The following is a 15,136-nucleotide window of genomic DNA, read 5'->3' on the forward strand; positions in this document are numbered from 1 at the left end:
TCACCTTTTTTACATTTGCATTGTCCCATCTAGTGCATGAATCAATGACACATGGCTTTGCTATAGCAAACATGCCTATGTGGTGTTGGATTGAACAGTGCATTGTACTTCATTCAGTTAATTACAGACTGATCAGTCTTGCAATAAGTGCTTCCTGTCTATCACCACACATGTTCAAATGAAAAGTTTGTGCTTTGCTCTTAGTATGCTGGTATATAGCTTGTGTCTTGGACTACTCAAAATGAATGTTATTTTGCTGCTGTTTATGGTAATGAATTTATCCAACATGAAAATATCTTGCCTTGTGAACTTTGTCGGACCTGCCTTTCTTTTTCTTTCCTATGCAGGCATTGTATGTGAGGGAGGCAGTAACAGAGAGGGGATGGCTTGAGCTTCGGAAGATTGCTGGCAGTGAGGCAAATATGCATCAAACATCCCAGCCATTTTGCCAACCGTCCTAAATGTGTTTAAAAAATATTGTGCTCGTTTACTGTATTTTTCTGAAAACAGCAAAATGCTAAAGTATATCGCAGAGAACAAAATATTAGGCCATGTTGGTGCCTTCTGGACTTCCCAGGATGTCGTCTGGGTGTTGTTTGTAAAAAGTAAAAAGTGTTTCAAAAATACTGCCTCTTCTACACCAAATTCGGTCTAGGTATTAAGTAAAGGTGATTGTGTGTAGTGCATGAAGCTCAGTAATATTAGTGCAATTTTTTCGCCACATCAAAAGCAAGGAAGCAGTTCTCTTTATAAGGCAAGTTATATTATTACACTTTGTCTTAAAGTAGAAATGAATTTTTGAAGTTTTCTTATGATGGCTGTTTTCTGCATTTGATATAAGACAGCTTCCGTCCGAAGTTCCCCATGGCCCTCAATTGGAGACTTCCAAATTCATTTTCCTCAATTAAACGAAAATTGTAATGATACCACTTGCCATGTAACAAGAACTGTTTAATTGCTTTCAACTTACACATAAAAGTAATTTTCAATTAGACAAACATACAGCTCAAATTGCATCTCAATGTGGACAAGAACAATTATATAGTGATATTTGTAATCTGGACCAAACATTATTTTTTTAGTGAAATATAACTTCTGTGCATTGAGTAATTGTGGCTCAAATATTCATACAAAATGCAGTATTGCCATACAAGAAATGCAAACGATAAACAGTTTGGCTGAATTCTTCAAAGCCTATGTAGCGGGAAAATTGCACTAATGTTACTCGGCTTCAAATACTTTAGGAAGCACTTTATTTATTATGTAGATCAAATTTGATATGACAAGAAAAAGCGGTACTTTGAAATTTTTCTCACAAATAACACCCGCACGACATTCTGCGAAATTCTGAAGGTACCCACGTGACCACTACTTTTTCCTCTTCAAAACATTTCTGCAAATAACTATTTTCAGCAGAGTAAATTACCATAATTTTTTGAACTATGCATCTGTGATGTTTGCCAGGCAGTATTGTTTGTATGTTTGGTGTAGAATAGCCCAGGGCGAAAAACAACAAATGGCTGAGCATCCTTTGACGCTCGGGCAATTTCGAAAGCGTTTGTTTGTTAGCAGCAATTCAGTTAAGCCCTTGTCTTTTTGCTTAGGCCCAGAAACAAATTACAAGTAACCAAAGTAGTCCTAAGAGTCATGTAGTCTCGGTGTTCCAAGGCTTGTGGAGCCTAATTTAGTGCAAGCTTCACCATTTTTTAAAAATTCAGATTCAACCAACAGGTTTTGTAGGCACAGTGCATTTTCAGCTAACTTGTTTCACACCAGTTATTTAGATAAAAAGCGGAAAGTAGAGGTAAAAATACCATTTTAAAGGCATTGTAGGTAATAACAAAAAGGACTGCTTTTTTTGTGTTGTGCTTTGCGTGAACGCTGTGCTTTTTGTGGTATAGTTCATTGTCTAGTGAACATAGGCCTTAAAACTAACATTAGCCATGTTGAGGTTGATTTCTTGGTTATAGTCATAGTAGCCATATTAAAAATTATGACTTCAAACTTCATTGTTCTTTTGAAGATTTTTTTCTTGCATAATGATATTTGAGAGTCTTAGTCAATTTTGTTATAAGAAAACGTGATGTCATAATAGGGTCACTTTTTGTAGAGTCGTTCATTTCTACCTTACCTTTTTCATTCCTAATAGAGCAGTTATTTTCAATATCAGTATATAAAATGGAATGAGCATGCTGTATGTAGTAAGGTGTAAGCACTTACAGATAGCACATGCACCCAACTTTTCTGTTGGCAGTTTATGTCTGTTATTTTTTATTTATATGTGGGGTTTCACGTCCGAAAACCACTATATGATTATGAGAGACGCCGTAGTGGAGGGCACTGGAAACTTCGACCACTTGGGGTTCTTTAACGTACACCCAAATCTGAGCACACGTGCCTACAGCATTTCTGCCTCCATCAGAAATGGAGCCGGGGTTTGATACCGCGACATGCGGGTCAGCAGCCGAATTTCTGTTACTCTTGCTCCCCTATATGTGTGCAGTTCGGTTATAGATATCTGGCTTGCACAGACTTTTAATGGCACCTGCCTGATCCTGCTTGCTTTCATGGTGATTTTAACCTTCATAATTTGCATAGGTATACCTCTAAAATTGTTCAAGATGACAATTTCGTGCACAAAATGTATAATATAAAGGCAGCAGATGTACATGCTCACACTATTAAATGTACATTGAGAGCTTTCACTGGTAGTTCCTAAAGATTTACTGTGCAGGAAGCTTTTAAATCATAATTCTCCTAAGGACATATCAATTGATTATCTCTACCATTGAAAATCGTGACAAACTAGTTATTTTCACTATGATAAGCATGCTGTTTTCTTTAATGTGGCAGAACTAATTTATACACCTATTTCTTCTATTATTCACATATGCATAACATGAAGGATTGTGTGCCTTACATTTTAAGTTTCATTCTTTGTGTTATATTTCTTGTGCATGTGAACTATTGTGCTAACATGTGTTTCTGACATTATTTGTGCAATTATTTTCATTTCCAGGTGCCTATGAAGGACACATAGGTTCTATGGCAGTGACCTTCGAAATTTACTGTGGTGCCGGAGCCTCAAGCAGCATTTCGCTGATCTCCACAAGGCATTCATGAGATAAACACAGCGCCACACTTTCACAGTGCTATGATTATTATTTATGTTTAAACATTTCATTCTAAAATTGCTGTTACATTGTGTTTTGTGCCACCATCCTATGGCTTAGGTGGAGCTTGTGAAATTACGGTGCAGTCACCTCATTTTGTGTACAATCAACACTGCAAGGTCACTATTTACAGATGGAGCATACAGACAAATAAAAAATATATTGACTGTAGCAGGGCTGATGTGTATAATAATGCTTCTCTATTGATAATAATAACTTTATAAGTTCTTTATGTCTTGCATAGAACACTGCATTAATGTGTTGCATTGTAACCACCATTTATGATCGCTAGCATGTTAATTTAGTAGTTTTGTAATGTATTTTCTTTAAAAGGTAGTTTTGCTTCCGCATCACGACAATTAGAAAGATGCCGATGATTCAATCCCTCATCATGCACATTTAAGAAATATTGTGATTTGTACACAGTATTGCATGTACTCAAGATGTGGGCGTCTATTCAATTTACACAATATATTGCTTTGCACTAGATTCAGACGTAACATGCCCACATTTCAGTAGTTTCCGCATGATACGTCTTTCCATAAGATGGGGAGTTTCCATAAGATCATACGTCTTATGCGGAGTCCGCATCATACGTCTTCCATATTCCAATAATTCCGTACTTGAGGTCTCTGCATCTTACGGAGCGTTTCAGTAGGGTGATGCCTCTAGTTATTAGATAATGAAATAGTTTATGATTACACTGCTTTAGAATGCTTCTTAGTAGATGTTAGTATAAACGCGAATCTGGGTAAGGCTGATAATAATGCTTAAAGATCAATTATAAGTACCTTAAGCCGGCAAAAGATAGTGCACAACTCACTCAGACTCACCAAGGATATAGTATTTTTTGCTGTGGACTCACTCGAACTCACACTCCCCAAAATTTTCGGGAGCCGAACTGACTCGCACTCACGAAAATACTCTTCCACCAGACTCACCGGGACTCAAACTCGCGAAAATAATACTCACCGGGACTCACTCGGACAAGCGGTTCAATCTGAGTCTCAGCGAGTCCAAGTGAGTCGGCTCGTCAGTGAGATCGCTGACCTATGGCTGTCACACATTGCATTAAAAAAGAAAAAGTCGGTAACTGGTGCGAGATGATACTAGCAAGACAGCAGAGTGATTTAGAAAACCACCCCAGGGATTGAGGGGGGGGGCATGTGAACATTATTGAGTCTGTGCTTGTTGCAGTTGCAACATGCACAACTGCATGGCTGAGGGCACTTGATATGCAAGCACACCATTGCAACTGTTTTGGTTATGTCTGATAAGGAAAGGTATGTTGAAATGGAGGTCGTTATTTTAACTTGTTTTTGTTGATAATGTGAATCTTGTTAGTGGGCGCTTAGCTTTGTGTCTTCTTCCTTTAAGCCGGATGTAGAGGGCAGCTGCACACGGGAATGGTGCTCGTTGTTTGAATAAGCATCATAAGTGTTGACACATGGTATGGCTGCTGGCTCAATGTTCGGTTCTGTCGGTGGTATCGAACAAATAAAATTCAATACTGGGACAATTTTGTCCAAGAGATTGACATGCGATGGTGGCGGTCATTTGTGGACAATGTTGGGCAGTTTGAGAACATGCCCCCGAACTTCTGGTGGACTAACGCCTGGATCATACAAAGGGCACCTGTGGTTCCCGCTGGACAGGTACACATACCCTTGTCACCGCAAAACTTAATAAACATCTTCCTTTTGGGTGCTTGATACCTTGTAGCACTGGTTCGCCTGATCTATATTGGTTTCTCCTGCCCCTTCTGGCATCCTCTTAAACAGGTTGTCATATAATATATGATGGGATGAAATGCGGTCTTTCGCATGCCTTAGAATATTTGTCTGAAAGTACGTTTAACAAACTTCAGAAATGGACTCTATCAAGGCTATGGCGTTAAAGGCTTCAGTCCGCCACAACACAATGTCTTTTAGTATTCTGGTGGAAGATTCAGCGAAATTGTTTGTGTTGTGACCTCGTGTTGTCAAGTTACTGCGGTAAAGTAGCAACCATTCTTTCCTTTTTCGCTCTAAGAAGGCCATTACGTGCTGGATGTATGCTTCGGAATTCAGCAGCTTTAGGTCTTCAATGGCGGCCTGCATGGACTCATGATTACCTGCATACATTATCTGAAAAAGATTCACTTACATTTCTTTCAACTCAACATACCTCATCAGTAAATGCCAATTTTATTAAATGATTCCTTAGAAAGCGCAAGTAATATTGCGGAGATTCAGTTTAATTTTCTGGAAATGAAAGCAAAATGTTGGGCGGTACACTGTACAAAGTGGGCAAAAGCTCCAGAGAAAGTGCTGCTTGTATGTGAAGACGTGATGTGTTAAAGGTTGCCATAGGGGATCAGTGCTTACTGTATTTGGCTGCTGATCCAAAAGACATGCTTTCTGCAGTACTCTTATTTTGATAGCGGCTCAGTGCTAGATGTTTGCGCAATGTGCTGTCGCGGTGATTAAATGTTACTGCTATTTATTTTTGCATGGTTTCACTAATTTTTGACAAGCTAGTATTGCAGCTACAACATTCTCTGTGTACATGTTTCATTTAGTTTGCCTATAGTGTCCACTGCTAAGTAGTCGAAGGTAGAGCCAGTCAAGCTACTTGTAGGTATCATTTTTCGCACCTTCCCAACCACATCTTGTGTGCAACTTTTTCATGGGCAGGGCATGCAAACAACAACTTAGGAGAGAAGTAGAGACATCAAAAGTGCCAACTAACAATTTGAAAAGCGAAAAAAGAAAATAGACCCAAAATTTTTCTGCTCGTGCCCACGTGGAAGGCGATACATTCCAGTTCGGCATGCATGGTGGTCTACATGAGAGATAATTGTTCGGGCAATATAGTTTTCCTGTATGCAAGTTACAAAGGGTTACCTCACGCATGCATTGGAACTATTATTTGATCCGAACTATTTATTTTATTTATTTACTAATTTAGCCCCATTTAATTGTGTTAGTTTTGCTTGAGGCACTAACCTTCCTGAATGCAGCCATAAGGCCTCTCCTTTGATCATTTGGGATGGAAATATGGCTTGACGTTAGCCAACGCCACTCTGCTTGGGCAACACGAAAAAAAAAGAGAAGCTGCTTTGCTTACGGCCAAACAGCCTGTAGAGCTGCTTTCTCTGCTGATGAATTGTCCGTCATTAATGTCTGGCAGTACTGCAAATAGGAAGAAAAATAAACTTTGACGACTCATTTTTAAAAGCAATTAGATGACCTGCACTGGCAGGAGGGCTTGGGGTTTATCTCGTAATATATATCAAGGCAATAATTATTTCATGTGTTGTGGTTCATTTATGCTTGTTCTAAAAGAAAGAGTGCTTTTCTTTATTAAAGTTTCTGTGAAAAATTTTACGTCAATATCCTTATTGGTCTATCTAAGCCCATTCCAGAATTAAAGCCTCACTTAACGTCTTCAAAATTACCCTGTCCAGTAGAAGCTGATGTCCTTTTATGCCTGTGTATTCCTTCATCTCTTTTCATTCATTCATTCATTTTTATTTCCTTAAGGACCCCACTAGGGGGTATTACATAAGGGGTGGATACACAGGAAAAGAGAACATTTGAACACGTTAGCTTTCGCCGCACAGGTGATTTGTAACATTTGTCGCGAAGGATGATGGGCAGATGGTTGAAGCAATGGAGCAGGGAAGGTCGTTCCAATCCTTGACGGCGCGGGAAAAAATAGAAGCCGAAAAAGTGGCAGTTCTGTTGCGATAACGGGACACTTGAAGTGGATGGCTTCTGCGGTGTAAAATGTATGTCGGGGGGAGGATGTAAGGAGCTGCATTGAGAGAAGAATGAAAAAATTTATGAAAGAGAGAAAGGGTGGCGATACCGTGGTGAACAGAGAGGGGTGATAAACCAGATTGTGCTTTCAAGGATGAAATGCTGATGTCGTATGAGTACTGGGAGTGAATGAATCGAACGGTACGATTTCGGACAGATTCGAGGTCGTTAATGAGGTATGCTTGGGGCGGGTTCCGTATGGAAGAGGCATATTCGAGTTTCAATCTGATGAGGGACTAATTATGCCAGCAACTTTACATGTTTTGGTGCATCACGTAGGTGACGCTTCAAAAAGCCCAGAGTTTTATTTGCTGATGAAATGACGTTAGTAATATGCGCATTCCAAGTGAGATCGTAACGCAGTGTGACACTTAGATACTTGTAGGATGGATGTGATTGTACAGGGACGTTGGCGATATGATATGAAAAAAATGAAAGGATTCTTGCGGCGGATAAAACGTAACGAGTTTGCATTTGTTAGGGTTAAGAGACAAAAGCCATTTATCGCACCATTTTTGAATGTGGTTAAGATCGTTCTGGAAAAGATTTTAGTCGTGAATGTTAGTTACTGTCCCATAGATCCCACAGTCATCTGCAAACATGCGGATTTTGCAGGATACGCTGAGGGGTAAGTCGTTGACGTATATCAGAAACAGGAGGGGGCCAAGAACTGAACCTTGAGGTACGCCTGATGTTACTTTGAGGTAAGCAGAAGATTTATTATTGACATGCACAAACTGAGAACGGTTAGTTGGAAATGCTTCGATCCAGTTTAGTACACTTGAGTCCAAGTTTAACTGGGATAGTTTTAGCATTAGTCTTTGGTGGGGTACTGTGTCGAATGCCTTTGCGTAATCTAGAAAGATTGCGTCAGTTTGTAAGTTGTTGTCAAGGTTAGCATGCAGATCGTGAAGAAATATTGCTAGTTGTGTTTCGCATGAGAATCCTTTTCTAAAACCATGCTGGCTGGGGTGAAAAAAGTTGTTATGATCTAGAAAGTTTACAATGTGAGAGTAGATGACATGTTCCATGATTTTGCAAGGAAAGCTTGTTAAAGAAATGGGACGGTAGTTCAATGGACAGTTCTTATCACCTGATTTGTAGATAGGAACGACCTTGCCTATGTTCAAGTCATCTGGAAGAATGCCTGTGCAGAGCGACTGCGCATACATCAAGCACAGAAATGGGGCGATTGTGTCATGAATATTTTTTTAACACTTTTGAGTTAATATCGTCGACGCCACCTGATGAAGACAGTTTCATGTTTTGAATAATACTTAAAATACCACCTGCGCAAAAAACATTTGAGCACATGGAGGATGTCAACAGCACCGGGGCAGGAGAGGAAGGTACGCTAGATTTGTTAGTAAATACAGATGAAAATGCGCTGTTAAAAGCATCAGCACATTGGTCATCTGAGAGAATATGACCAGAATCATTAGTAAGGTGGATGGTGCTGGCAGACCGAGGGTTCACGATCTGTCAGAATTTACGTGTGCTATGGGTTAGCATGCCTGGTAAATGCTGGTTCAAAAACGTATACTTTGCGTTACTAATAGCGCTAGTATATTCTTTTTCGGCTGCGTTGTATTTCACCCAAGCTTCATGCGTCTCTTTCGCTTTTGCTGCTCGAAAAAGGCGCTTTTTTCTATTCGCTAGTCTCTTTAGTTTGTTTGTAAACCAGGGTTTCTGTGGCGTGCTACAGAATGATGTTGTGGAGATAAATTTGCTAATTAGTTAATTCATCTTATTGCTTAAAATCTCCCAATTATTGCTCACAGATCGGGAGTGAAAGCTATGTTCGAAGTCTGGAAAGGAGTTTTGGAGTTCTTTGTTAATGGCCTCAAAATTACCTTTATCGTATAAGGTAATTGTTTTCTTGAGTTTGTCACGCCGCTCAAAAGAAGGAAAATTCTGCATGTATTACTTTGTGGTCACTAATTTTGGGTAGGCATGAAATGGACGATAAAGAATCTGGGCGGTCGGTTAGTAATAAATCTAGGATGTTAGCACAGCCACCTGATATGCGCGTGGGCTCTGACACAAGTTGAGATAAGTTAAAAGTCAAACAAACGTCTGTAGAATCGTTTGTTTCGACATCGTATGCCGACAAGGGTGCAGGGTTATGCCAATCAATTTTCAGGAAATTAAAGTCTCCAAAAAGTAAAATGCGAGCGCTAGGGTAGGTGGTCGTGAGTGTGCTCATTATATTGTTTAGATCACGTGAAAAACCTGAACTGGTGCTCGGTGGCCTGTAGCACTCCCCGAGTAGGAATGTTTGTGGGGAAGCGTAGCAAACCAGCCACAGAATTTCAAAGGTAGATTTTATTTTGACAGCAGAACAGGGTGTTTCTGGGCCAACAGCGATTAGCACACCCCCGTCCCGGCCGCGTTTGTGGTCGGTGCAGAATAACTGATAATCGGGTGAGTCCGAGAGCACTTCGGCATCAGTAACTTCATCGGTTAGCCAAGTTTCGGTTAGTACAAAAATATTACTGTTAGAAGACGCCACAAAGTTCGACACGAGTTGGCACTTCGGCATGAGACTACGAACATTAGTAAAGATAACAGAAAAAGAAAGTTCCTTACGTGTTTGGATTTGGCGAGGGTGCGGTTTAGTCTGCGGGCGCGGTGATCGCTATGTGACTTCTATAACCGATTATGATCCGTGGTCAAAAATGTACCGTTTGGAACCCATATACAATGTTTTGAAACGGATCTTAAATTTACCTGATTTCTGCTTAGCGAAAGCAAAGAGATGACGGTGGGAAACACGAACTGAGAGGGAATAATCTTCGACAATGCTCAAATCTGTTCCTTTCATCTTTTTGGCATTGGAAAGGGTGTTTTCTTTGGTTTTGTAGAATGTGAACCTGACAATTATCGGGCGGCAACGATCATTGGTGTGGCGGCCGAGGCGATGCACTCAGTCAATTTCTTTTGGTTCAATTTTTATTTTCAAGTGTTCAAGACAGTGGTTAATGATAAGTTCTTCTGTTTCAGTTTTTTTTCTTTGGCGTTAGTATCTGGAAGGTTATAGAAGATTAAGTTGTTGTGGCGCGACCGGTTTTCTGCGTCATCCAGCCGTTTTTCAAGTTCGGAAGCTAAGTGCGTGGTTGCGGTAGCGTCGGCTTGAATTGCGGCAATGTCAGCTCGTATGGGCAAAATATTTTGGTAATGGCGTTCTAGTTCGGTCATACGCTTTCCTAGATCCGACAATGTTTTGTCGGTTGTGGGGAGTTGCTGCTTTACTTCTTCAATATAGGATATTAGTTTGTTTCGTCCAGCGCTGATCTTTCCGAGTTCTGCGAGAATTTCGTTCATTTCCAGACCAGGGTTAGTTTCAACGTCACCAGATAACAACAAGAGTACGAAGTAAACGGCATATAAACACTCGGCAATGATAGCGACAAGATACTGTGGGCACGGCAGCTGGACTAGAAAGTAATCACTTGATTTTTTTTGCGTAAAGACTGCTGTGCTTACTAACCTGCATTGTTGGGAGGAACGGGTAAGCGAACTGCATTGTGTCACAGCTGCCAAGCCCACAAACTGACGCCGGTTACCGTTCGCGATATATAGGTGCTCGTAGTGGTGATGTTGACTTCGATCGGGCTGTCCAAGGTGAAGTGGGGGAGGAGTGGTCTAGCCACGGTGCAGGCAACAGCGTCGGAGCGGTAGCGGAGGGGCGGCGGGACAGTGCCTGCTTCGCCATTGCCAGGTAGGAAGGTGCAGTTTGATGATGGGTCCAACGAAGTGATTGCCAGGCCGGGCATCAGCAGGCGAGTGACAGTTACAAGGAACACCTGCATTGTTGAGAGGAACGAATAAGCGAACTGCATTGTGTTACAGCTGCCAAGCCCATCTCGTAATCCATGTAACTCACTATCTGTCTTAGTTGCATTTTCCGTACCTTGATATATTTTTTAAAAAGTTATAGTGTGTCTTGGGATGCTTGAACACATAAATTTTGGTCTGTCAGTCTGCCACGCAATTCATCCAACCAGTGAAAGTTTAGGTGCTTCTTCAATACCCACCCATCTTCATCTGGTGGCTGCACTCATACCTATGAAAATTGTTGATCAAAAAAGCAAATATGCATCTAGGAGGCATAACCTCAATAAGCAAGTTTTAGGTTCTTTGCTCCTTTACTACAAAAAACATCGATACGTAATTGTAAAGACCCTAGTGTTTGTTATGCTGCACTGAAATTGTGACGCTATTCACGAAAGTGCGGGTGTTTCATTACGCTTCACCTTGCACAAAAAAGCGCTCTGCAGACTATGTGTTGCTGCCATCAGCCAGTGTCCCTGGGTTCTGCATCTGCACAAGCTCTTGTTTCTTTACATTACTACCAGATGGCCTCCATATCTCATGCAGTGCCTCGAGACAGAACGCTATACTGTATTTCGACGACATTTGCAGCATAACACACAGTCAGAGCCTTTTTTTCCTGATGTCAACACAGATATTTGCTACACATTCGAATTCTCTGAATAGCTTTGCTACCTTCGTTCGTTATAATGTTTTGCCTTTCATTTTCTCTTCCATTGCATGCTGTGTGGTTCTTATCTTGTCGAGTTTCTTTGTTATCCTCCAAAATACTGCCCCATATGTGAAACTTCCAGTATGCAATGGTTGTGTACTTTCTGCCTCGTGTGCAACTGTAAATTGCTACTCGCCATTGAACATTGTCTAGCGCATTGCTTGTTACTAATTCCCCTAGTAGTACTTGACTTAGTTATTTATACCCTTGCACATGTACGACGTGTTTGCGTATTCTGTCACAGTGCAATGCTAAATTTTAAGTGAACTTCTGGGTGAACTTTGAGTCCTTAAATTTACAATTCTTGCCTTAGTTCGTAGTGAGGGTCTCGTTCTGGCAGACTTTGTGTCTTTAGGTATTGTGTAAGAGATTATTTGTGAGCTGCCTGCTCGCAATAAAATCACGTGCTATGCGAAGCCAAACAGGCTCATAAAGAGTGTTCTGCACTCGCTGTCATGGCTACTTGCAGCGCTGACTGATGCTCCAACATATAATGCGCATGTGTGAATAGCCACCATGGTAGCCCAGTGGGTAGAGCATCGGATACGTTATTTGAAGGTCGCAAGTTCGGTCCTGCCAACTGAAAGTTATTTTTTCGTCCACTTTTCTTTCTTCACATTTACCTTACAAAAACTTCTGATGACATATCCTATACTTTCCTTGGCACGATTGTCTGTTTCATCTTATTAATAACAAATATGATAATGTAACTTACTGTCAATCCTCCAAAGCAGAGTTGGTAGGTTTCCTTCAGAAGGCTGAACGCTGCGGTATATCCTTGAGCTGATTTGGAATTATGGATCAATACGGCTATCGCTATAGCACCAGCTTTTGTTGCAGCCAGCATCATCGTTACAGTGCTGTGCATCGAATCGCAAGGTGATGTCCAGTCAACGAAGATTATTTCTCTTTCTGAATCGAGTTGCTTCATTCTTCTCATGGTAGCTGTTACATCTAACACTGCGCAGCAGTTCCCATCTTCTGAACGCTGCAGCTTGACTTCAAAGCCTGCATGAATGAAGCAAGGACAAAATCATAACAAATGAACAGAACAAGAGGGTGAGTTTCACCTAAGGTGAAGTTACTATGATTTATAGGTTTAGTGTTCAGTAATTCAAAGGATGTAATGGGCTCGCATTCAGCTAATACTTTGTGCCATTGGTGGGCACTGGAGTGCAAGCATCCAATTTGGGCATAATGTGTACAACGATAGCAAGCATCTGTGTGATGCATTCAGCTTGTTAGTAATCACCCACTATTCACTGGTTCCACAGATATGTTGTGTGATAAAAGGCCATATCATATTTTAATTGTTAAGGTTTAAATGTTAATCTGTTACCTCTAGCGTGACTTCCTGTGTCCTAAGCTAACAACCTTGATTATTATGAAAATCATGACTGCTGATTTCTTCTTACTGAATCTCAAATCTAACCTATCTCCCTAATTACCACAGATGTCCATCAATCTCTGCAAATCTTCCTTGATGACGGCCATTAGCACTATATCATCAGCGTCCATTAATGCTGGTAGTGCCTGATCAATGAGTTTTCCTTTTTTGATGAAAGAGAGGTTGATGCCAAGTCCACTTCCCTCTAATTTGGCCTCTAAGCCTTGTAGGTACATAATGAATAACAAGGGTGACAGAGGACACCTCTGCCTAAGCCCCCGTTTCACCTCTGTGGGCTTGGATACCTGTTTTTTCCACTTTATAACTACCTTGTTGCCTTTATATATTTCCTTTCCTTATATATTTCATGTGTCAACACAAGAGGCTTTAAACAATCTTCAAAAGACACCTATCGTCTGAGTCGCAATTGAGTAGTACATAGAGGGGCTAAAGTTCAGAAGAACCAAGAAATCATTCACGTATCCGAATACTTTGATAACATGCGAGCCTTCTAACTTTTTCTGTAGTTTTTTGCCCATTTTTGCCAATAGAATATCACTGAGTAGAGGTGCTATGCATGAGCCGATTGAAACACCCTTTTTCTGCAGATAAATGCAATCATTCCATTGAATGAAGGTAGGGGTAAGGTACAGCAAAACGAGGTCGAGAAAATCTTGCGCACTGATGCCAGTTTTTAATTGAAAGTTCAATTCCCCGAAGATTTACATGTAATCCCTTATACCTTATAATACCTCATCGTGAGGCAGGGAGTAGTATAGGTCCTTTATGTTAGTCGAAAAGCCGAAAAGATTAGATTGATTTGACGGTTTGAAAAATTCTATCAGCGCCTGCAAGTTTTTGATCCAAAATGGGTCATCAATCTTCAGGCACTTTAGATGGGTGTGAATAAACAAGCCGAGTCTCTTTTGCCACGTACCACTTTCTGTCACAATGATACGGAAGGGCATGTCAACCTTAAGTGTTTTGGCAGAAAAAAACATGCTGAGCCCATTTTCTCACTTTTGCTGATATGCTGTGCTAACGGTTTAAACTCTAGTTTACGACACATTTCTTTGGCTTGCATTTTTACTCTATCTAGACGAATGTCGGTACAACATTTTAAAACAGAGCCGGAGGGCAAACAGAGCTGGAGTTGCACGAAGTGCAATTGTGTTGCTCTTTTCAAGGACACAGCGATGCTGTACAAGCACAAAGATGAGCGCACCCGGGTCATTGTCGAGGCCGCGCAGATGGCACGCGGACAGGTGTTTTGCATTAGCAAGCCCTCCGTGTCTCTGTCCGAGAAAGAACTAAGCATCCTCGAAGGTTTCGGTGTGCGCAAGTAGTTATATTATCTTTACTTTTCCGTTTCGTTTCCCTATAGACTTTGCCTTTTTTTCTGTGCTTTTGTTTGTTGTTTTTGTTTTTGTCTTACTCATGTTTTCCTCTTTGTGCCATGTGGTTTTTCTCACATGTTTACTGTCTCCCCTGTATATTTTCTCGCTCTGCGCATTGAACTCAGTTGGAAGTTAGCACTCGTGTCCTTCTTGTCTCTGTGTCGTCGATTTGTTTTCGCACTATTTCCAATGTAGCGCGCCGCGCACGACACACTTCCCCTTCTAGTACACTGTAGCAGCGACAAAGAGAACCTTGTCAGGTCAAGAACTGCGCAGTTACGTTCTGTGAAAATCCAAGGCGTAGCTGCCACATCGGGAAGGTAGATGCCTCTTTAAAATAGCAAGTCTTACGTGGCAATGCTTACACACGTAATGCATCTTCCAAAATCCGTATCAATGTCTCCGTCATCGCAAAGGTCCAGCTGACACGCGTTTTCCTAGATATTTAGCTGGCAGCCGAGCTGCTTGCGTCCGACATGGGGGCCGCCATGTTGTCAGTTCATAGCACTAGCAGGGGTTGCCTACCTCCATCTCTGAAAATAGTCGTTAGCGGACTAACTACAACTTGTGTTGTCGTGTAAAAACAGTTCATAGACCTAAGGGCGGTCGTCGTAACCGTGGTGACTACCGAAGTGACAGAGGTATTAACTAAAATGCAAAAACAATGCAAAAAGTGATAAAAAATAACGTGTCAATTTTGGCGTCTGCGAACGCAAGTCTGGCGAAAAACTACAGCCCTCACTGCAGTGCCGCACTCATAGAGTGTCCCAAAATGTGCCACCGGATGAACCGAAAAACTGCCTTTCTCATAAATTTAAGGCTATATTTTA

At 41.1% G+C, this 15,136-nt stretch overlaps 1 protein-coding gene across 3 annotated transcripts; it reads right to left on the reverse strand.

Annotated features, from left to right (window-relative positions):
- Positions 1–9,163: 9,163 nt before the first annotated feature.
- On the reverse strand, positions 9,164–14,803 carry LOC142776645 (uncharacterized). 3 transcript variants are annotated; one of them, XM_075880632.1, is made up of 3 exons: positions 14,676–14,795; positions 12,238–12,530; positions 9,164–10,782 (listed from the first exon to the last, which is right to left on the reverse strand). In XM_075880632.1, the coding sequence occupies exons 1-3, from the start codon at positions 14,713–14,715 to the stop codon at positions 10,507–10,509; spliced, it is 609 nt and encodes a 202-aa protein (XP_075736747.1). In that variant the 5' UTR covers positions 14,716–14,795; the 3' UTR covers positions 9,164–10,506. The 3 variants fall into 3 exon arrangements, with proteins under 3 accessions (XP_075736747.1, XP_075736748.1, XP_075736749.1); XM_075880633.1 differs by having other exon boundaries at positions 9,168–10,782; positions 14,672–14,803; XM_075880634.1 differs by having other exon boundaries at positions 9,168–10,782; positions 14,658–14,794.
- Positions 14,804–15,136: the final 333 nt, after the last annotated feature.

The sequence above is a fragment of the Rhipicephalus microplus genome, chromosome X (assembly GCF_043290135.1).
Source record: "Rhipicephalus microplus isolate Deutch F79 chromosome X, USDA_Rmic, whole genome shotgun sequence".
In the NCBI taxonomy this organism is placed as follows: Eukaryota; Metazoa; Arthropoda; class Arachnida; order Ixodida; family Ixodidae; genus Rhipicephalus; species Rhipicephalus microplus.

Coding starts and splice junctions, on each gene's coding strand:
- LOC142776645 (XM_075880632.1), bottom strand. CDS start 14,715: ATGACGGAGACATTGATACGGATTTTGGAAGATGCATTAC. Junction 12,531..14,675: donor GATTTTGGAAGATGCATTAC/GTGTGTAAGCAT, acceptor TCATTCATGCAG/GCTTTGAAGTCAAGCTGCAG. Junction 10,783..12,237: donor TCTGCTTTGGAGGATTGACA/GTAAGTTACATT, acceptor TCAACAATGCAG/GTGTTCCTTGTAACTGTCAC.